Below are 22,244 nucleotides of genomic sequence, written 5' to 3' on the forward strand. Positions count from 1 at the left end.
GCAAGGTTCTCATAGTCAACTTTGGAGGAGTGGATGAACTTTTGCTTCGACGGCAGCGGAATTGTAGTGACGATGTACGTGACGACGACGGGTGACGACTGGGCGAACAACGCAGAAGCAAGCATCGCCAAAGTGGGAACAACGGAAAAGGAGAGAGGCCTCTTGAACGAGATGGAAGTATATAAGGATCGTCGAATCACCCTCGACGAGAGAAGAGAAGAATGAGACATCAGCAATCCAAGCATTGAGAAGCTATCACACAGATCTTTCCCAAACCCATACTCTCTTTCACAGTCTCACGACTCTTACTCACTCACTCACTTATACAACGAAACCACCACTCTTTCCCCCCAAAGACAACAACAACGAACAATGCATCCCGCCGTCCTCCTCGTCCTCACCTCCGCCCTCCTCGGCACCGCCCACCCAGGCCACCACGAAGAAACCCACCCCTCACTCCTCGCCTCCCGCCACGCCCACCACGGCCTCGCCCGCCGCGGCCTCGAAGCCTGCTCCTCGTCAAAGGTCTACCGCGACCTCCAAGCCCGCGCCCTCGTCCGCCGCGCCGACGCCATCGCCTACCACCGCGCCATCCGCAAGCGCGCCACCGACAGCGCGGGCGTGGGCCACAACCTCACCTCCTCGCACGTCGGCATCGACACCTCCACCGCGTCCGCGGACCTCTTTGGCTCCAACCACACCTGCATTCTCGACCCGGAGGGCGAGATTGGCCCCTTTTGGGTAAAGGGGGAGCACCTGCGCTCCGACCTGCGCGACGACCAGGAGGGCGTGGATGTCGTTCTCGACGGGCAGTTTATCGATGTCGAGACGTGCGAGCCGATTACGGATTTGTACTGGGATCTGTGGAACTGCAATGCTACGGGCGTCTACTCTGGCGTGCAGAGTTCCATGAACGGCGATGTGAATGACGCGAGTAACCTGGATAAGGCGTTCCTTCGCGGTATTCAGAAGACGGACGCCGATGGTGTGGTGCAGTTTACGACCAAGTTCCCCGGTCACTATGATGGCCGCGCGACGCATCACCACATGGTTAGTTCTCTCTCCAGAGAGCAAAATCCTTAACCTCTTTTCCCCAACCAGAGAGCATCTTATACTAACACACGCAAAACCAGGTCGCTTTCCTCGACGCGACAGTCCTCCCGAACAACACCCTCTCCTCCTCCCACGCAGCCCACATCGGTCAGCTCTTCTGGGACCAAGACCTCATCACCGAGGTCGAGTCCCTCTACCCCTACACCCTCAACACCGTCGACGTGACCCTCAACGCTGACGACCACGTCGTCACGAGCCAGCTCGGCTCCAACGCCGACTCGGACCCCTTCTTCGACTACGCCTACCTGGGCGATGACGTCGCCGACGGACTCTTCGGCTGGATCACGATCGGCGTCAACCGCTCTGCTTCCTACGAGACCAGCTACGATTTCGAGTTGACCGAGGCGGGTGGTGTCGCGGTCGAGGGCGAGTCGGATGATGGACTGAGTGGTGACATGCCCAGCGGTGGAATGCCTAGCGGTACTGGTGCTTTCAGCGGTGGTGCGCCGGCTGCTACTGCCACTGCTGCTGCCACTGCTGCGTGCGCATAAGTGGTGGAAACTTGTGAGGCTTTCGGAAAAGGGGCAATGGGATGCTTTCCTTAGGGGAGAAAATTTCCTGCTGGTTGGATATTACACCATTCTCCTGCCTTCTCTAGATCTTCTATATTTCTTATCTGATGTCAGATTTTCTCAAAGTTGTTAGATGTAGTCCGTGAGTCTCTTCATGGCCAAAGTGTTCATGTTAAAAAAGCAAATATGTCGAATCCCGGTTGCCATTTTGATAAATGGTAATTCCACGAAAGCACCTCATTCTTAGTATATGTACTCGACTCGATTGGCTGCTAGGACTGACGTTATAGAGATCCAACTCTTTCACTCTTTAATCTAATAATCCAATATCGCAAAAGTTTGTCCATGTCAGATACCTGCACACAGTTTCGAAACCGAAGAGTCAAACAGTACGCTCTATACAATGATACTTGTCGTCCACTGAAGCAACTCAAACTAGAATAATCAAGACATGGTAATTAGACAGACTTAAGATCCTGACATATGCTAACCATATGAAATTTGTCAAGATTGCCAGGCTACGCGAGACAAACCCTTTGGCCATGCGCGCTGGGATCACGTATCCGAGCACAATGTGTTACCCGTACAACTCATTGAAATCAATATCGATTGATATTTCAGTATGACCTCTATACGACTACTTCTCACAAACTACACTGAAAGAAGGAAAACGGCCAGTGTTGTTGCAAAGACATTGCCGCCTCGACTATACGGAACATGTTGAGATGAAACTTCTGTCGACTTCGCAACCCGATAACTCAAAGCACCAAAGTCCAGTACTATTGTCAAAATAGTCACAAGACGTCGAAAGAGAATTGCGGGTGTCATCCGTTCCACAATCCTCCCGAGCAAAGTCAGTGGAGACACAAGACATTGCTGCGCTGACGATTGTTTCTGTGTTCAATTCCCGTCGGGATTTTTTTGCTTCTTGCACCATCTAGCGATGAAAATCTTTGACTAACCCATCTTACCTATTTTGTCTATGCAAAGGCAAGGGAGGAATTAGTCCCGAGGCAAGCTCCCAGTCCCACGCTGGTTCCGAATAGAAAGGGAGGAAAGAATCTCTAGCGGGACGAGGGGTGACCAGTGTCGGAGAAAACACTTCCAGATGGCTTTCACCAGCCTCAAGGCAATTTTGATACTCTGTGTCTCGGTAGAGGGATTCCGCGGCAAGTCGAGCAAGTTGACATTGAGAAAGTCGTAGCTGGGCGAGTCCAGCTATCACATTCTCCACATAGCGAGAGAAAATCTACCAGAGCGCAGGGTTGTCCGTCCAGTTGCAGTATCTTCCCTGCCAAGTCCAAATGTCTCAGCAAAAAGCAAAAATGTCGACGAATGAGCGGACGATGAATCGAAGTCCTCTCCTCAAGAAATCGGCACTAGTAAAACCTCGATAATCGACGATTGGCCCTGGTCGAGTTGTCTCAAAAATCCGGAAAAGAAAAGTCGAGATCGGCAAGCGGACCATGCTCGAATTGGATCTGGGAGATGCTCCAAGCAGAAATGTCTCACACAGCTTCCGAGAAAAAGAGCCCTGCACACGAAATAACCTTTTCCCAATCGTGGGCCCTTGCAGTTTCCTAGAGGCAAGGGGACTCCGCGTTTCCACTTTGAAGACGACGTTGTTGATCTTTCTTTGAAAACGCGGGCCTGTTCCCTTTACCTTTTTCGCTCGCGTCGTTTTCGGTAGTAGCTAGCAGATTGAGATCGAGACCATCGCTGGGGCCTTTCGAACGTTAGCAGATCTGCAACGGCTGCGGGTGAAAAAAATAAATAAGGATTTAATCGCAGCAACCTGAAATGGGCCCGACAACGTCAAAGCCCGCCCGCCGCCTACTGCAGGTAACGTAGCTCCGGGCAGCTGCTTTGCCTGACGGTATTACAAAACCACCTTGAAATCCTCTTCTATGCATCCTCTTGACAGAGCCGAATTAACAGATAGTTTCCACTCAGCAGCGGACTTGCGTAAGTAGCTCTCGGGGCCTTTCTTGTCAATATCGCAATAGGCCACCAGCACATCTGTGTAACTCGGCCGTGGTCATCGGGACCAATTCCTCCTCCGCGGATGTGACGGCGCCCAAAATGACGAGATCGGTAGGGCTGCGGGTTGTTCAACGGTGCAACAAGGTTTTTTTGTTGAAAGGTAATAACCTGCAGACGCGGCTGTCGGGCATCGCGTTCCAGTCTTTCGTAGCCGTCACAGCCGGCAAGACATCGGGGCTCGAAAAGATGGCTGACACATATTGCCTGACTGAGCTTCCCGCGACATGATCCGTTTTTGTCTCAGGCTGGCGTCTTGGACTCGTTTTGTGTCGTTGAAGACGGCTATTTTAAAGTCGCGGTCAAGCACCTTGTACCATGGTGACACTTGGAATCCTGTTTGTCGGACAAGGCGGTGGGAGTTGGTCAACCGACGATATTCTTCTCTTGTCGCACACGTACGATGTGCGTGATCACCGGGGATATCATGCGCTCTTTAAGTTCGACGAGCACGTGCCAAGCAGTGCATCCAAATATCATCGTGGCGCATTCCAGTAACTGCTCCCATGTATTCCCGCACGTAACTCGAAGCTTCTCCCGCACCTGAAGCCAGCACAGAGCTCCCAGCCTGATGCCACAAAGCTTGGTATCACCAAGAGACCTCATGCCGAGAGAAATGGCCTCTGCTTGTGCTTCTTGGCAAAGATGCCAGCGCAGTGCAGATCGATGCAGAGCAGGCTGTCGTGGCCCATAGAGATCCCCTGCGTAGAATGCCCAATAAGAGTCCATTGAAGATGTGCAAATGATTGGCAATGTGGAAATGAGAATCCAGACCATTAGGACGCCAGTGCAGGTCCGTGATCACATCACTTCTCGAGGCTCAACCAAGCAAGAGACCGTGGGCGAGATCTCAGCTTCAGGACCGCTCGGGCGGCGCGGGTGACACCTAGCAAGCGGACCATTCTTCGGACGAACTCTTCAATTCGCGAGATTATGGATGAGAACTGGCTTGTTTAACTCCGCAGTCTGTGCGAGAGGTCGAGTTCGGATGGGCCAAAAGCCGATTGTTGCCAAGAGGCCTGCACATCTGTCAGAGTATGCGACCTACACTGCACACTCCATCGCTGCTGTCGATCTTGAGCCTTGATATTTTGCCAGTGGCAAGAGTTTCTCATGTGGTGAAAAACAAACAGCGTTGTCAAGGCTGAAGATGCGAGTGAGTAGTGTGGAGAGCTGAGAGGAGGAAACAGACTATTGTTTGGGCTAGCGGTGCCAACAGTTCTAGAGTACAACTTTGCGGATAGAGCCACTAGTCAGGGGTCAAAGGGAGGAGCTGATAGATCCCGCTCCCAAATTCCACGAGTCTGATTAGACTCTTTTGGAACGTCCAGCCGACCTTAATTCAAAGATAAGGCATCGGCGTAGTAAGGCGGGGTTCCGCGTAGGCCTAATGTTAAAATGTCGGGGGACGTCGGCCATGGCCGTCTCATATCCCAACGCTAGATGCATTGTGGAAGCAAAAGTTGACCCAAGAGGAATTTTCTCCCATGGTGTTCAATATTTGGCGGTAATCGCTAGGAGGCAGCACGTCAGCATCGGCAAGCATTAGTTCCCAAAATGGAAGTCACGGCCGTTGACCGGCAGGTAAAGAAAGCCAAAGATGGCCCAGAACATAGAGAAAAGAACGCAACTTGATGTCCAAGTGTCTTGAGCGACGACATCTCAAGCCCTCGATCATCGATGTGAACCAGCAAGGGTGGCGCTGGCCACTTTCAACGCCGCCGAGTGCTTTCCCAAACCACTGGGACTCGGCTGTTGATTGAGCTGCTCTCCAGGCAATAACCACATAAGGTACCTAGTGTCCATGACCTTGACTGATTCAAGCCGGCCGTGAAGAAACTTGAGTATTGGCGGTAGTTGGCGTAAGGCTAGACAAGTTCAGAGACATTAACGAGCGGCGGAGAAACCTCTCCAGGTTTGCTTGGACGAATCTCTCCGATCCATGTCAACAACGTCAGAGATGGCAGTCTGTGTATTGAAGGCGCGCTGGTTGTGTTACTTGATTCCGTCATGAAGACTGGACATTTTCGATCTTGGTTGCTCGCCAAAGTCTTTGGCCAGCTCTGTGTAGTTGGGCCAAAGCTCCCACTTGCATCGTGGCAAAGAGGCCATTCAAGACCCCGCGATCTTTGAGAATGTGGTATGTATACGAGGTTCTGAGGTCACATCGCCATGCATTACATGCATACGTGCAGCTGCGATGATTGTCAGCTCCTGTGCATCTGACAGAAAGGCCGGCTTGGCATTGGTTGGCTTGGCCGCCACATCAGATTGCAACCTCAGGAACAGGCCCAAGCATCCATTGCAGTCATTTTCGAGAGAAGGCTCTTGAGCCATGCAGAAAGGCATGAGGCGTTTGTATCATCGACGGAAGAGAAAAAGGTAAGGCGGCACAGGAAGTGGCTTGCGACTTGTCGGGGCTGTCGAGGCTGGCCTCGCCCAGCGCTGCTGGTTTGGCTGACGCTATTGAGCCGAGCCAAGTAGCTAGTTGACTCAAATAGAGTTAATCAGCGTTTGGGACATTTCCCGGCAACTGAGTCGTTGGACTCATTTGTGGGTGAGTGGCGGACGAGTAACCGCGGGGCGGTTCAGTCGAGATTTTCGTCAAGCTTTAGTTACTTCGTGGCTTCATCGATGTCGGCTGGTTGTTTCGTGGCTCTTCGCAAGTACATTCAGTCTAACATACATGCTTTTCTATTACAGTAAATCAGCGTAGATAGGACTGCATCGTGGAGTCTTTCGATTTGTCAACGCTTCCGCAACTGTTGACCCCAAGATCGGTCGCAATCTTTTGCCGTGACTGAAAACGTACCTCATCGATCAAGTGCCAAGTTTCCGACCGATAAGGTTGTCTCGGCGAGCAGTATCCTAATGCAGGTCTTCTAGGTGGTGGTCAGCATTTGTCAATAATGAAACCTGCGTGGGCTCAGCTATTCCGGAGTGTGGGCGCCTCGACGACAGCAAATGATGGCGGAAATTGTACGGATCACAAAGCCCCGGAGAGGTGCGAGTTGATTACATACGAACCGGGCAATCTGGGCCTGCAGCGCTAAAGTGAAGAAACTTTGGGAGAGTTGGCCAGGTCGAATCAAGAACTGTCCTTCCAGCCGTAGCTGAGAGCAGGGAATTCTGCCTAGAGCGGGGGAAAGAGATCTCCAGGCGTTTGTGAGGAGCCTGGGGAGCGCCTTGTCGTATGCTGGATCGAAACTTGAAAAGAAACTTGCTGCAATGTGTTGCACGAACTGCAGGCCGTTACACACTTCCCACGCCGGGTTTCAAGGCTGAACTGAATAGTGGGATGTGATATCGAACGGTGTGGATATCTCCAAAGGTTTAGCTTTAGGTTTAGTTGTCTGCATCCGACTACGCCGTACGTCTCTACGTTTGATATCAACGGACGAGGCTCGTTACCGTGTCGTTGGTAACGTGGTCCAGTTCGAGTTTATTCTTGTGTTTGTGGACGGTGTGGCTACCGGAGGATTCGGAGAATGGGACGGATACACACTAGGCGTTTCTGTGTTAGGCCTCGGGATGTACCTTACTGCCATTCCGCTGACGGAAGGAAGGTGAGGACGGAAAGGTCCATCCGTACCTCCCTCAGATAGGTAGCTTCCAGGTTGTTACTTTCCATCGTTTAGAATAGGTAGGTATTTGGCGGCGGCACTCGCTTTGGGCAAGAAGGCAGTTGCCAGCATCAGATTAACGTGGAAACATCGGATGTTCAACAGCAGGAAGGCGGCACAGGATTACGGCTCTGAACTGGAAGCAGCCACTCAATCTCACGCCTTCCTCTATCCACCCCCTTTTCGCCCAGGGGCATTCGATCCCACGTTACCCACTTAACCTAATCTGGATTAAGGTGACCAGAACGACAGGGTACCAGGGCATCGAAGATGCAGAAATGTACTTAGGGAGGTACTTTCAAGTGTGGAGTTGCAGGGGTCCCTCCTTCCGTGAATCCGCACCACAGTCTACGGGGTCCACGGGTCAGGGGACCTGGTTGCCGCCGGTCGAAATGCCAGTCAAAGGGAAAAGTCAAGTCATCTTGACTCGTCCAATCTACTGCAAGTCAGCAACTAACATCTCGTATCGTCCGATGGCAAGAAACTGACACAAAAAGCACTGGCCATCGGCTGTCTAACTCGCATCGCAATGGCTTAACGGGTCTCGGTTATTAGACACTTTCTGGGCGGGGGTTTTCTCCCGGCTATCTCAAGCCAAGAGAGCGGTTGCTGGGCTTCGGACGAGAACTACGGCCGACTGCTCGAATCAATGGAGAAGGAAAAGCCTCGCTCCCTCCTTTGACACTTCTTGGCAGCAAACCAAGTTCCCAAGCATCCGGTACCACAGCGGTAATTCTTGCTGGCCTTTGTTCTCACAGCCCACAATGACATTGATGTCTGGTCAACCACGGCAGAGCTCCACCGACGCAACGCCTCGGGTCCCATTCTGGATGAAAATCCTTTGTCATTGAAACGGGTGCTATCGTGCTCCAAATTTGGATGCGGCTCGTAAATCACAACGTCGCAGACGAGGAGTTCGAGTTTTAGATCTTCCATCTCTAGGATACCGAGCCCAGAATAACAAGCAACATCAAAGGCGTGGGATCGTCACCAGCACTACTTCTCAGCCGCATTCGAGATGGCTTGCGGTGCGGCTCATGTAGTGCTTCAGGAAACAAGCTTGGCCAGGGCAATAATTACTCGGGTGTCGTGGTTCCAGACCCTTCACTGACCATTTTTGATCTATTCTTCGTGAGTTTGGAGTTCCACGACCGAATGTTTGACGTGTAACTGTTGCCCTGTAATTCTGTATCGAGATCATGGACCGGCATGGTGTTGGGATCAAGAGGATCTGCTCATGGGACCGCGGCGAATGTCGGAGTTTTCTTCACCGAAGATCCCACCTTGAGGCAATGGATACCACAAGCAAACACAAATAACACCCTACATCCTAGATGAGTAAGGATATCCTCGGGTCTTGGTGCCCACCAGACCTAAAGTCTCTTACTCGTATTCCAGCCACAAAACTGTGTAAGAAATAACCTTGCATCTACAACGGCGGCAGCGTCTTCGTATCTCGTTCTCGTCGCTGCCTGGGTAAGGTACTTGGTAAGAATACAACGGCTAAGAATGGCAATAACATCAGTTCCCTGCTCCTTGCCCCCTTGCCGGAAAGAGAGATGGCCAAGTGCTGACTGGGGTGGCCCCTGCATGATCAGACCCCACATCATCCCAAGGTACCGCGGGTACGAACCCCTCTGGCGCTAGTCTGCTCGACGACCCTGATCCCAAAGCGCGCATCTTGGAGAAAACACAACACACACATCTTCCCGTCACTTGCCAGTTGAACGAATTGCAACAAAGTCAGCGCACGCACCCTTCAGTCTGGTCTTTCCTGCCCATCTCCTTGCATCTGGTGCTTAATCTCCACATATTCAAGGTTGTCATTTGGGCCAAGAGCTGGTCTGGGAGCCCGGCGTTTTCTGCCTCTCGTCTGGCCATACAACCGTCTCTTAGTCCGAAGCCACGAAGCCTCCTACTCTGGGCTTTAGAACGCCCCTCTCCCATATTGCCCCCTTCTTGCCGTCTCGCACACACAAGGCGCTTCGCTCCTTCACACCTAAGTGGAGGAGACGGACAATATTATCTGCCACAGACATAGCTATGGAAATAGCGAGAGCGGCACCACTGGAATGGTCCAGGGCGGCTAACGGTTTCTTACCCAGGCGTAATGAGTCGAGAGGTTATTCACGGCTAGCGTCTAGTTCTTTCTCATTGTTTCTCGCCTCGTGTGTATCGTCTTCAGCCCTCAATCCAGGTTCGCGACCTGACAATGTCCCAATTCTCTCTTCCACCCCTTACGAGTAACCTCGGTCTTCTCCCATCATCCCAGCCTGGCACCAAGAAGTCAGCTCCCGGCCCACCACGTAGGCTAATCCCACACTACATGCTGCAAGTGCACAGCTTACGCCCATCTGGCTTCCCCGGTTAGCCTTACTGATACTCTTGTGTACTAGCCCTCCATGTGAGTATGGCAACCCCTAGTCCCCTTCTTGGACTCTGTTCCGTTGCAACCTTCCGGGAACCCCTGGCCCACGAGGGGGGTATCGCCTCTCTCTCGAGGTGGTAGAAGTCGCCGGGAGCCTAGTCGGGTCTATCGCGTACCCGTTTCCCTAGGGCTCCTTCGTGTTGGGCCACTCGCTGCCACATGAGATTGCCCATGCCGTGAATCGAAATTCATATATACCTTCATGATTCCCGGCTTCATCATGACCCTCTTTCCTCTTCACCCTTCACCTCTTCTATACACTCCTTAGTATCAACATCTTGTGTTGGTTTCTGCCTCTTGGCACACACTTGTCACCATGAGGACCACACAGTTGTCTTTCGTTGTTCTTTCTGCGTCTTCCCTCGTTAATGCACTCGCTTATCCACCTGGCATTTACAAACGCGCGGCGCCTCCCGCAACTCTCCCTCACGGCTACACCTACAAGGGCTGCTATGTGTATGATAACCCGTGAGAAAGGCTTCTGAACAAAACTCAAAGTGTTGACCAAACAATAGCGATGTCGGCCGAACAATCTCTGATGCCACCACGGCAAATGGGCAGATGAGCAACGATGCCTGCACAACGTACTGCTACAACAAGGGCTTCTCCTACGCTGGTACCGAGTACTACAATGAATGCTACTGCGGTAATGCCTTGGCCAAGGACGGTGTTCTCGCCAACGAGGCCGACTGCTCAACGCCATGCAGCGGAAACGCTACTCAGCCTTGTGGAGGCCCCAACCGACTGTCGTTATATCAGACGTCCCTCATTTTGGGCCCCTCTGTCAACCCCGGTGTTGGCGACTGGAGCAGCATTGGGTGCTACTCGTGAGTTGAATACTGCCTCGACGACTTCAAGACCACACAATTGACAAGACCAATAGAGAGGGAACCACTGGCCGTGCTCTCACGTACGGAATCGGAAGCATTCCTGGTGGCGAGATGACCGTTGCCAAGTGCACTGCTGCTTGCGCTAATGCTAACTTCATCCTCGCTGGTGTCGAATACTCTGGCGAATGCTGTAAGTTTTCCTTGCGCTTGTGATTCTCATAGTAAATCGTTAACACTTTTGCTACCAGTCTGTGGCAGCACCATCTCCAACGGCGGTGCCCCTGCCGTCGATGGCTGCAACATGCTCTGCAACGGCAACTCTTCTGAGTATTGTGGTGGCCCCAACCGTTTGAATGTCTACGATTTCCAGCACCAGTACAAGCCTCTTCCCACCTCAACATCTACCCCTGCGCCAACAGGTGCTTCGACTTCCAGCTCAAGCACCAGCACTTCCTCGAGCACTGCTGTTTCCTCTTCCAGCAGCGTCATTTCCTCGTCCAGCACTGCTGTTTCCTCTTCCAGCAGCGTCATTTCCTCGTCCAGCAGCGCAGTCTCCTCGTCCAGCAGCGTGGTTTCCTCATCTAGCAATGTTGTATCTTCTTCCAGCACTGTTGTCTCTTCCAGTTCTTCCTCCAGCAGCTCCGCGACCCCCACCCCGACTGGCCCCAGTCAACCCGCGACTGTCGGTGTTTGGAAGTGGTATGGCTGCCAGACTGAAGCTACAAACGCCCGTGCTCTCAGCGCGAAGACAACCGCTTCTGACGACATGACTTTGGAGAAGTGTGCTGCTTTCTGCGATGGAAACACCTTCTTCGGTGTCGAATACTCTCGCGAGTGCTGGTGTGGTAACTCGTTTGCCGCTGGCTCAGTCGCTGCTCCGTCTAGCCAGTGCTCCATGAAGTGCATGGGCAACCAGTTCCAGTACTGCGGAGAGGGCAATCGCCTTTCTGTCTACACCATTGGAAGCGCAACCCAGTCTTCGTCCTCATCCTCATCAGCTTCATCTTCAACTGTCAGTGGCTCAGTGACTAGTGCCGCTTCATCTACCAGCTCTACAGCAGCCCCCGCTGCCACTGGGTTCCCCACTGGCTGGACTAACCAGGGCTGCTGGGTCGACAACCTGAACGGCCGCATTCTTCCCAACCAGCTTCAAGATGACCCGGCAATGACCCTCGCTTCCTGCGCCAAGGCCTGTTCCGATGCCGGTTACACTGTCGCTGGTGCCGAGTATCATACTCAGTGCTTCTGCGGTAACGCCATCTACAACGGCGGTGCTGTGGCATCTGACCCGACATCCTGCAACACTGCCTGTGGGGGTAAGGCCTCCGAAATGTGCGGTGGCGGTAATCGTATGACCATCATCTCCAAGGGCACTCCTCAGACATACGCTCCTCCTGTTCCTCAGAGAAGCGGCTTCAACGGAAGCTGGACCTACCAGGGCTGTGTTCAGGACAATGTCGGAGCTCAGCCTAACCCGCGTACGTTCTACTGGCAGAACCTGTTTCCTGGTACCATGACGGCCGGTATGTGCTTGGACAGGTGCGCCGAGTACGGATACATGGCAGCCGGACTCGAGTATGGTGAAGAATGCTACTGTGGTGACCCTGCCAACATCGTCACCCAGAAGGCCGCCTTTGTCGACGACTCTGAGTGCAACATTGTTTGCCCTGGAAACCGCAGCTCCATCTGCGGTGGTGGTGCTCGCCTCTCGACCTACTTCTGGACTGGCACTACGCCTCTCTACTCATGGAACTTCGGTACCGATGCTGCCAGTGCCGGTGTCTACGAGAACCTTATTGGCGGTGTGACCATTCCCCTGATGACGATGGAGACCATCACCGGTAAAGTTTCCTTCCTCGAGAAATTCGGCACTGGCCCGCCCAATTCTACCGGCGCTTACGAGCTCGACCTTTCCCTCGTCCCGGATATCAGCAAAGCCTGGAGAGAGATGCACGTCAAGACCGACATCTTCTGCTCTGCCGGCATCACCCTTCCTGACAAGGCTGGTCGCCAGCTCAACATTGGTGGATGGTCTGGTGATTCTACCTACGGCGTCCGCCTGTACTGGCCCGATGGCAAGCCTGGAACCCCTGGCACCAATGACTGGCAGGAGGACGTTACCAACCTCCGCCTGCAGGATGGCCGCTGGTATCCCTCTGCTATGATCATGGCCAACGGTTCCATCTTCGTCATCGGTGGTGAGGAGGGATCCAACGGCCGCGCTGTGCCCACCATCGAGCTTCTACCCAGCACTGGCACTAAGCCCTTGTACATGGATTGGCTCGCGCGCACTGATCCCAACAACCTGTATCCCTTCGTTGCCGTTCTCCCCAGTCAGGACATCTTCGTTGCGTACTGGAACGAGGCTAGAATTCTTGACCACGTCACCTTCAACACCAAGACGATTCTCCCCAACATCCCTGGTGCTGTCAACAACCCCAAGGGCGGTCGTACTTATCCTCTTGAGGGAACTGGTGTTCTTCTTCCCCAGCACGCTCCCTACACTGACCCGCTTGGCGTTCTCATCTGCGGTGGTTCTACCGAGGGCCCTGCTACTGCCATGGACAACTGCGTTTCCATTGAGCCCGAAGGCACCAACCCTAAGTGGGTGATTGAGCGTATGCCCTCGCGTCGTGTCATGTCCTGCATTGCCCCCCTTCCTGATGGAACTTACCTCATCAACAACGGTGCTCAGCACGGTGTTGCTGGGTTCGGTCTCGCCAACGACCCCAACCTCAATGCTCTTCTGTACGACCCCTCGAAGAAGATTGGCCAGCGCATCACAGTCATGGCCAACACCACCATTGCCCGCCTTTACCACTCCGAGTCCATCACTCTTCTTGACGGTCGCGTTCTCGTCAGTGGTTCTGACCCCGAAGATGGCGTCAACCCCCAGGAGTACCGTGTCGAGGTCTTCAAGCCTCCTTACCTCACCTCCGGCAAGACTCGCCCTACCTTCACCATCGCCAACACGGACTGGACCTACGGCCAGCAGATCTCTGTCAGCCTTGGTCACGCCCCCCTTCACGGCGACATCACGGTCTCCCTCCTCGGTGCTGTGGGATCGACGCACGGTAACTCAATGGGTGCTCGCACTCTCTTCCCCGCTGTCACTTGCGGGCCTACCACCTGCACCGTCACAGCACCTCCCAACGCCGGTATCGCCCCTCCGGGCTGGTACCAGTTCTTCGTCCTCGACGGCGGCATTCCCGCTGTCGGTGTCTATGTCCGCATCGGTGGCGATCCCGCCAGCCTGGGCAACTGGCCCCAAGTCTCCGGCTTCAAGGTGCCTGGTGTCTAAAAGCCACATCTTTCCAACATTCAAAGCGTCATTATTCCCAACTAGACTTGAGCTTTGTGTCCCAGGAGCTCTTTTCATTTTACCTGACTATTTTCACAAGCGATATCCCAAACTTTCTCTTCTTCTCTCCTTCTCTCGGGCATCTTCTTTCTTTTAGACCTAGGGATAAAAACACATGTCTGATCACATACAGACACACACACAGTCAATATGGCGAAATATGATTTGGGAGTTTATTTTTCGTTATTCAAAGGGAATACAGATACTCATGACGATGTCCATCAAGGACTTGGGTAAATCTCCTGCATTGACGAGGCCACACTTGGCATTTCTGCAGACTAGTTTTAGTATATAATTATAATCATTTAAAATTCACCATCGTGTGGCACCCCGTTGGATGTGATGTGCTCTCGTAACTTTGTTCCCAGGCTACAAAGTGCACAAAGTGTGGCATCCATCAAATGCAACCTTGATAGAAGTTCTGTAAGGAATGAGCTGCTATTGAGGCTGAATCTGGCCCGAATCTTGCAAGCTAGGCATTGAGTTAGACCCCTCCAACTCCTGCTAGGCTAGTCTGAGGACTTAGTGCTACGTTATTTTGGTCAAACGGAGCGTTTATCGGAGCAAAACCCCTACGGACGAGGAAGATCAACTCACCGCTACTCACCGCACAAGGAAAAGACCTGAACGACCGAATCCCGAAAAGTATCCCCGTCCTGCATACTATAGCGAGTTACATGGAGAGGAACTGATAGACTCACCATCTCTAGATTGAGTCTCGATTCTCTTTCCTTCATGCATGTCTTCGGATCTGACAAAGACTCCCATGTACGTAGTATGATTCCGTCAACAAGAATTGTGGAAACGGATACTCCATAAGAGGGCCCCCCGTCTTCCTTTCTCCACCCAATGGATTTTCCCCCGGTTTCCTTCCCTGTGTCTGCATTTGAGGTTACAGCGGTGAATGGAGAAGGGAAACAATGATTCCAAAAGATGACAAAAAAATTCCCAAAGCAGGGATCGACGTATTACATACATGGCTCGTACATCCGTACATCCAGCCGGCTAGCCAAGTTTCGTCTTCGCTGTTTCCAGACGGTCTGAGACAATGTGGAGATATTTCGGTTTTTGACGTACCGTTTGGAATACACTACTTGGTAAAGTCGGTAGACGCGTCTGAGAGCTGGGCGAGGAGTTCGGTGTGAGGAGGCGGAAGACAGGGAGAGGTACGGATACATTGTGTAAGGTACAGACAGGAAGATTCCACATGCATTGCATACATCTCCACCTTCTCACATGAGGAGCAGTCAGCCCGCCTGCCCGCCCAATCATGGTGAAGCTTGGCAAGCGCCCCGTTGACAAACCGTTTGACTTCACTTCGTCTCTTACATTTTTTTGGACTAAATGATCTTTGAGAACCGACGTTTACCGGAGGGTATAGGTCAGGGACCTCTATCTTTTTTTTCTTCCCTCAGGGGTCAGTCAGAGTCAACATGCAAATGAGGCCACTTTGCCCCTGCTGGCCAGCTCCGTACCAGACGATGGGTAGGTGTACTTATACGAGGCTCTGGATATGTGTAGAGTAAACTTGAGACTCTCTCTTGCACGAATTGAAGGCTTGCTTAATTGATATGTAGTCTTTGTGAAGTTCCCTGCTTTCTAGGGGACCATGGTTCTCTGTGCAGTTGCTATGTATCTCATCCATGATCTGTCTTCAGTCTAGAGATGCAAAATATGCGGCCTAAATCCCCTTCTCTCCCTTTTGTAAAAGTCGTGAAACCATCGTAAATTCATCAGTCGCCTCGGCGCAGTAGACGATATGCAATCCACACCTCGCAGCACTCTCAAGAAAGCCTTCCCACTCCCGCAGTCAAAATGCCAGGTCATGGGGGTGAATGCCTCCTCTCAACCCTCACCTTCAAGCCGTAATCTGCTGCGCACCATACACCATACCCCCAGCATGCACACCAGCCCCCTCATCAACATCCATCTCCCACTCCAGCTCCGGAACGCCCACCTGCTCCATAACCCTCGCCACCACACTCTCAAACGCATCCCGCTCAATGATGGCCCCAAAGTGAATACAATCCACCACCCCGCAAAACTCCCTCTTGAGCGCCTCAATCACGTTTCCGCGCATCAGCGCCGCGGCCCCGTACCGCGCCGCGAGCTCGAACCACGCCTGCACGGGTGTGAGCTCGATGTCGCCCGGGTTCAGCGTCTTGGCGAGGGCCAGCAGGGACTTCAGAGATAGAGAGGATCCCGCGCCGGTGTCGGCTTGCCATGTGTGCGAGACGGTGGAGGCCTCGCCGCGGCGGATGGTGCGATAGACGCGGGCGGGGGCGGAGGACATGCAGAGGGTCGAGGCCATCATTGTGTGGCCCGAGGCGGCCTTGCAGGTGTCGCCGTGGGCGGGGAATTGGCGAGGGTGGAAGTGGTTCCAGCAGATGTGTTCCATGCTGTGTGTAAAGAGAGGTTAGTTAGTAAAATTACAGCGACGATGATTGCTGGGGGCGGGGGGTTTGTGGCAACATACGCCAGAATGAGGTTGATGGCAATGATCTCCTGTTCCGCAGACAGCTGATCTGCTGACGGCGGCTGGGACTGGGTATATGTGATCGCGGCCGACGGCGACGAGATCTGGAAGCACGGCGTGCCGAGGGCGTCGTCCTTGCGCATCGTGACTGTGACCTCGCCCATGTTGACGTCCGCAAAGAGGTCGACCGGCGGGTACGGGTCGTAGTCCAGCGTCTGAGGTTGATATGCCACCACCTGGGATTCTTCGCCCTGGGGAGCAGCCGCCGAGTACTGTGCTTGTTGGTCCTCTGACTGCTGGGAAAGTTGTCGTTGTGCCGGGACGGCAGGTAATTGCTGCTGCTGCTGTTGCTGCTGGACCACCGCCGGCGCCATCGACACTCCTTCCGGCACCGCCACGGGCTCCTGCGACCCGCGGATCCGCACTTCGCTGACGACGACGCTCTCGCCCTTTGCGCTTTCAGAAGGTACCGCGAATCCTCTTGCGGTGAGGGCGCCCCTCATGTTCTCGTTCTCGCGGCGGAAGGCGAGGACCTCCTTCTCGGCGGCGGCGATCATATCCCTGAACTTGCAGACGTCGAGCTCGAGCTGCTTGATGTAGTTGGCCTTGCGGGTGCGGTGCTGGATCTGGGCCTTGCGGACCTGCTGGCGGCGAAGCTTGGCCTTCTCTTTGGCCTTTTCTGCGGACGTGAGGCCGGGTGTTGTTGATTCTGCTGGAGTTGGGGGTTGGACTATATTAGTTCTCTAGTCTGATCTGGAGTTGCATGGTTTTTCTCAGGTGATGGGTTTCCCACGTGGGAGAAAGAGATAGGGAGGGAAAGAGTATATAAGCATATGAGAATGGGAGCCAAGGCGGGAGCTTGGACGTAGACATGAGGAATCCGGGAATGTAGATGATCGTAAAGGTGGCATGGGTATTTCGTACATGGGTACAGGTGTGGATGTAAGTGAAGTGAGGGTGGTTAAGGTACGGGTAGGATAGTCTCCTAACAGAGAATGGATGATTCCAGGAGCCAAGCCTCGTCTAGACGTGATTCGCGGGGGTCCATGACCAGCGGTGTGTGCCGCATCGGGCAACCGTCGAGCCGGGAGACGTTGGAATCAGGTCGGGAAGGAGAGATGCCAGGACACCAGCTCTCATCCCCCGGCATTGCTCGTGCGGCTTTGCCAGAAACCAACATGGAAAACGTGGTTCATTGGGTAATGGCCCATGGGCATAGCTAGTTTGGTAGGGCAGGCCGAGCAAGCAAGCAAGCAAGCAGCGGTTGTGGTCGGTTCGCGGATCCCCCGAATCCACCACACCAACTTCGGACTTCTTAGCGGCGGGAAGGGGTCTAACGCCACAAGAGGGTTCGGGTGTGATGTGGGTGGCATGATGATGAGGAATCATGAGGAATCCGGCATGGGGTTGACATAGCATAACTCACAAAGCCCATCCCCATCCCTATTCTCATCCTACCATCCACCACTTCTGGATCATGGATTGTCGGCTTCTGGTCCCCTTCATCCCCATGTATTTCTCTCTGAGACATCCATGGACACTGATTATGGGGAAGGTGACCGGTTCCACACAAGGTCACTGAAACCACCAACATGATGGATGCGATTCACCAGGACCCTGGCGGTGCACTCGTCGATCGGGGACGGGGACGGGCGGGCGAACGGGCGGGCCACGATGTTACAGGGAAGGACAGGTATGGAACACCAAAAAACAAGCAACGAAGGTGTGTGGAATCATGAAGGCCGAGAAAGGGAGGTGGATATGTGAATCAAAAACGGGCGGGAGGAGAATAGGAAAATAAAAATAAGAAATGGGACGAGCGCATGTGGAATCAAAGATAAGACGGGATGAAGGGAAAGACAACTCCTGACACTTGTCATCGCAACTTTGCAATACACAAAATTTTACAAAACCGAAAGTCATCAGGATGAAGAAAACAACACAAAATACTCACGAGAACCCTGCAGTTCCTGATCTCCTCCTCCCGACACCTGCTGCGATTGGTGATCCAACGGCGACGACGACGATTGATGATGGTAAGGCGGCCCCTCGTTCACGAACTGCACCCTCCCAGCCCTTTCGCTCTCCTTCTCTTCTCTCCAGTACTCCTCGAAGCCGGCTCGACTGTCGCCGCTCGTTGACCTGTCATATTGCTGCCGTTGCTGCTGCTGCTGGCCTTGGTGTTGGCTGAGGTGCTGCCCCTCCCCCGCCCTCACCGAAGCCTCGTGCTGCAGCCGCACCTGATTGTCCGCCATTACCGCGACACGCCGTGAATTGCAATTGAGATGAGCTGGGCGCTGCAACTTCACCGCCGACGATGGGAGGTGTGTGGTGTCGGTCGGCGTTCTGTGGTGGATTGGTGAGATGTGAGTGAGTGAGTGCGTGAGGTGAGTTGAGTGATGAGATGAGAGGTGCGATGAGCGGGGTGACGTTTGGCGTCGATGACTTCCGATTGATCGATCGCTCACCAAAAAAAGTGTCGTCACGTTTTTTCCCTCTCTCGTTTGCAGATAATTAGGTGGAAATGTTCCCACCGGTTCGGAGCGGAGTTTCAAAACTATGGGAAGGGGCAGCCCGTGAGGGGATTTCGTCCGCCTTAAAGATGGGCGAATTCCAAATTCCCATGGGCGCCTTTTTCTTTTCTTCTGCCCGCCTTCGGGGGGGAGAGGAGACCCTCATTCTCCTCCTCTTCATCAGCGCACCTCCGCAAGAGCAGGAGGAAAGGGCCCAGAGAATGGAAATAGAGAGAGCGCCAGAGCCAGCTAAACTTCCTCGCTGTTGGCAGGGACCGCCAGAGCGCCGCAGCGTACGGAGTACAGCACTACCTACCTACACCGCACAGGAAATCGCCCCTCCTCCCAGGGGTTCTCAGGGATTCTGGGGCTTGTTCGTCCGTCTGCCGGGCGGCACAGTGGCATGCCAAGGGAACTAACCGACAGGCCTGAGGGGAGAGGGAAGCGAGGTGAGGGACGGCGCTTATCCAATTGAGGGACAAGTGGCCGATCACCTCACGTGCCTGGCGCCTAACACCGTTCCATTTTACCGTGGGGGAGGGAGGCAGTGTCACCTCAGCTGCAATCTCGATAGAATCTAAGAATTTGAGTTACCTTGATAAGATCTTACTCAGGTACTGCACATCCATCCATCCCTTTGCGTCTTTTCAAATCAGATTCAAATTGGTGCAACGATTTGTCACCGATGAGGGAGGGCAGCGAGAAACGAAAGGAATGGTAGCGGCTGAAAAGCTGAAGCGCTGAGAAACAAGTCTTGACAATGATTTGGTTTTCATTGTACTGGCAGCGACCTTGTTGTGGGTTGACGAAAGCTAGGTATCTCTTTCTCATCTTTCTCACACCCACTATTCGTAGAGCGGTTCAGAAGTTTTGTTTCTTTAACATCTTCGACATGGTCTGCTTCCAGAAATCTTTCCACCACTTTCCAACATCTCAAATCTCTTCGTCGTCTTCTTCACCCCCAAACGCCTTGCGGGAATCATGTAATCAATGCCAAATTGGCCCAAATTCGCTTTTACTTTTTTGTGACCACCCAACGCCGTATGAATGCATTTGATCTGCCCCGCCTCTCTCACGGAACCCGCTTCAGTCGTCGTCTTCGTCCTCGCTGGCGGTAGCAGTGTCTTCCTCAACGTCTGTCTCCGGAACGTTCTCCTCGTCGTCGTCTTCGCTGTCACTGTCGGCCGTCATATTAAGACCCGGGATAGCCTGGTAGTGTACGTAATCGTTCTGGACCCACCGCTTGCTCACGGGCAGCTGGTAAGGGTCGAACGGGAAATAGGGGTCAAGCTGGTATGCTTCCTCGTCTTGCGCTCCCGAGCCCGTATCTCGGAGTGCGCCGCCTGTGCCGTAGGTGTCTGATACAAATTGTGACAGTCTGATCCGCTTGTTCTCCTCGACACGCGGGAAGATGTACATGAGACCGAGTTTGTGTGATAGTGTCGCAAACTCCTCGACAATAGCCGGTGCGCAGATCTTGAGAGGATTCATCTTGCAGTATACGCTGGCAGAGAGCTCTTCTCTCATCCCTTGCATCCATTCCAGCTCGTGACCAAGATATGATGCGGGGTCCTCTGGGTCGACAAATTCTGGTGTGGACACAATCAAGTCGCGCCAGCGGAAGCAGAACATGTACAGCGCGGCCTGTACTTGTGCGTAGTAGATCTGATGTCTTCTCAGATCTGGTCCTCGGGCGTCCGCGTCGTGCTTGAGGCGGTAGATTTGCATCTGCTTGAGCAACAGCGCAAAGACTGTGCGCACCAAGTCAGACGGCACGTGGGCGCCTCGCGCCATGAATCCGGCAAGGTATGTTGCCGCTGCTTGACGAACAAAGCTCGGTCGGTTTTGCGAACCAAAAATGTGCATCAAACTGCCGACAAAGGTGTCGCGCAGGCGAGCTGACATTTGGCCAAAGTGGAAAAGGAGGAACTGGGTATGACGGGACTTGTACGTTGGCAGCACGATTTTTCCAAATGACTGTACGAGCAAGGCATATCGCTCCCATGCTTGATCCGAATCGGGATTTTCGAAGAGGGGTGTGTAGTGGGCGAACAGCGTATCGAGGATAGCATCCAGCTTTTCAACGTTGCCCTTGACCACGCGAATCTTTTCTTCATTGTCATCAAAGTCGGAATCATCGCTGTCGACGGACTCGTCATCGCTGTCTTCGTCCGAAGCTTCCTCATCGCCCTCCCATGAGCCGGTATCCAATGACTTGCTGAGCGCGTAGGCAACTGACGCCGTAAGGTCGTCGTCGAGGTCGTCGAGATCCGTCTGCATCTGGACATCAATCTTAACCAGTCGTGACAGCAGCACGTCGACAATTTCGAGGTCCAAATCTCCCGCGTATTCCTTCAACCTCAGAAGGTTGTTGACGTAGGCAACGAACATTTTTTTCGGGTCGTCATCGAAGGGAAACTTGGTTTCGAGGAGGCCGCGGAGAACAGGTGTGGCGGCGGGAAACATTTGAAGAATGTACTGAAGGCCGGTGTGTAGCCTTTCGCGCATCGTTGCTCGGCTGACGGTAGGAAAATCGGCGACGCTCCACTCTGATTGTCTAGAGTGAGAGAACTTTTCGACGATCATGGACAAGACATGCGTCAGATAGGATCCCTGGGCACTGACGAGAGCGGCCAGGAACTGGATGTACACCTTGAAGAAGTCCTCGTCGCGGCCCAACCACGAGACCTGCAAGACGGTCTTCACGAGGCCATTGCAAGCCTTGTTCTTCAGCAGCGGCACGCAGCTGGTCAGCGCCAGAACGTAGCCCTTGAGCTCTTGGGGCTTGAGCGTATCCTCATCTTCTCCGGCGACGGGTGGCAGGTATCGCTGCTTGTCGTTGGCGAAAATCTCCTTGAGCATGTCGTAGTCCTCGTCCTCGCCCATGAGGTGCTCCTCCAGTGCCTTCCTCACTTCCAAGTTGACCTCGTCCATTGAGCGACTGCCAAACTCGAAGACGCGGTTTTTCATTTCGTTGATGAGGACTTTCCGCCTCTTTGTCGGGCTCGAGGGCGGGTCATCGAACTCGATTTCGTCAGCTTTCCTCCGGCCGAGGACTGTCGTTTGACGCAAGATGCTTTTTATGGGCGTCGCCGTTCTCGGTGGTGGACCAGACCGGTGTCTGGAGATGGGGGTGAAAGGACGCATGAGAATGGGTTGTTTGTGGTGGCCGAGGCTCTGTGCTCTCGCCCTCGTCTTCCCTCTCTTTCTTCCGGCGGCTCAGGCTCGAGGTCAGATCTTCACAGTGGTCGGCGGCTGGCAATTCTCATTGAAGGGTCAACGTGTGGCGCGAGGATCTGCAGGGAAAGTCGTTATGCATGTCTCGCTCTCTTGCGACAATGTGGAATC

At 53.5% G+C, this 22,244-nt stretch overlaps 6 protein-coding genes across 6 annotated transcripts; 4 read left to right on the forward strand and 2 right to left on the reverse strand.

Annotated features, from left to right (window-relative positions):
* Positions 1-372: 372 nt before the first annotated feature.
* On the forward strand, positions 373-1,604 carry CPAR01_03022 (uncharacterized protein; the record flags this gene model as incomplete). Its single annotated transcript, XM_060487309.1, has 2 exons — positions 373-1,050; positions 1,134-1,604. 2 exons carry the CDS (start codon positions 373-375, stop codon positions 1,602-1,604), a joined length of 1,149 nt encoding a protein of 382 aa, XP_060354637.1.
* Positions 1,605-10,032: 8,428 nt separating this feature from the next.
* CPAR01_03023 (WSC domain-containing protein) lies at positions 10,033-13,847 on the forward strand (the record flags this gene model as incomplete). The annotated part of the gene is made up of 4 exons (XM_060487310.1): positions 10,033-10,172; positions 10,232-10,543; positions 10,600-10,736; positions 10,795-13,847. 4 exons carry the CDS (start codon positions 10,033-10,035, stop codon positions 13,845-13,847), a joined length of 3,642 nt encoding a protein of 1,213 aa, XP_060354638.1.
* Positions 13,848-15,765: 1,918 nt separating this feature from the next.
* On the reverse strand, positions 15,766-17,756 carry CPAR01_03024 (uncharacterized protein; the record flags this gene model as incomplete). The annotated part of the gene is made up of 3 exons (XM_060487311.1): positions 15,766-16,306; positions 16,384-17,113; positions 17,696-17,756. The coding sequence occupies 3 exons, from the start codon at positions 17,754-17,756 to the stop codon at positions 15,766-15,768; spliced, it is 1,332 nt and encodes a 443-aa protein (XP_060354639.1).
* A 219-nt stretch (positions 17,757-17,975) lies between these two features.
* On the forward strand, positions 17,976-18,574 carry CPAR01_03025 (uncharacterized protein; the record flags this gene model as incomplete). The annotated part of the gene is made up of 2 exons (XM_060487312.1): positions 17,976-18,076; positions 18,310-18,574. 2 exons carry the CDS (start codon positions 17,976-17,978, stop codon positions 18,572-18,574), a joined length of 366 nt encoding a protein of 121 aa, XP_060354640.1.
* Positions 18,575-18,985: 411 nt separating this feature from the next.
* Positions 18,986-19,315, forward strand: CPAR01_03026 (uncharacterized protein; the record flags this gene model as incomplete). Its single annotated transcript, XM_060487313.1, has 1 exon — positions 18,986-19,315. One exon carries the CDS (start codon positions 18,986-18,988, stop codon positions 19,313-19,315), a length of 330 nt encoding a protein of 109 aa, XP_060354641.1.
* A 667-nt stretch (positions 19,316-19,982) lies between these two features.
* On the reverse strand, positions 19,983-22,043 carry CPAR01_03027 (RNA polymerase I specific transcription initiation factor RRN3; the record flags this gene model as incomplete). The annotated part of the gene is made up of 1 exon (XM_060487314.1): positions 19,983-22,043. The coding sequence occupies one exon, from the start codon at positions 22,041-22,043 to the stop codon at positions 19,983-19,985; it is 2,061 nt and encodes a 686-aa protein (XP_060354642.1).
* Between the last annotated feature and the right edge of the window lie 201 nt (positions 22,044-22,244).

Source organism: Colletotrichum paranaense (genome assembly GCF_030867605.1).
Source record: "Colletotrichum paranaense strain IMI 384185 chromosome Unknown Scaffold_2.1, whole genome shotgun sequence".
Classification (NCBI taxonomy): Eukaryota; Fungi; Ascomycota; class Sordariomycetes; order Glomerellales; family Glomerellaceae; genus Colletotrichum; species Colletotrichum paranaense.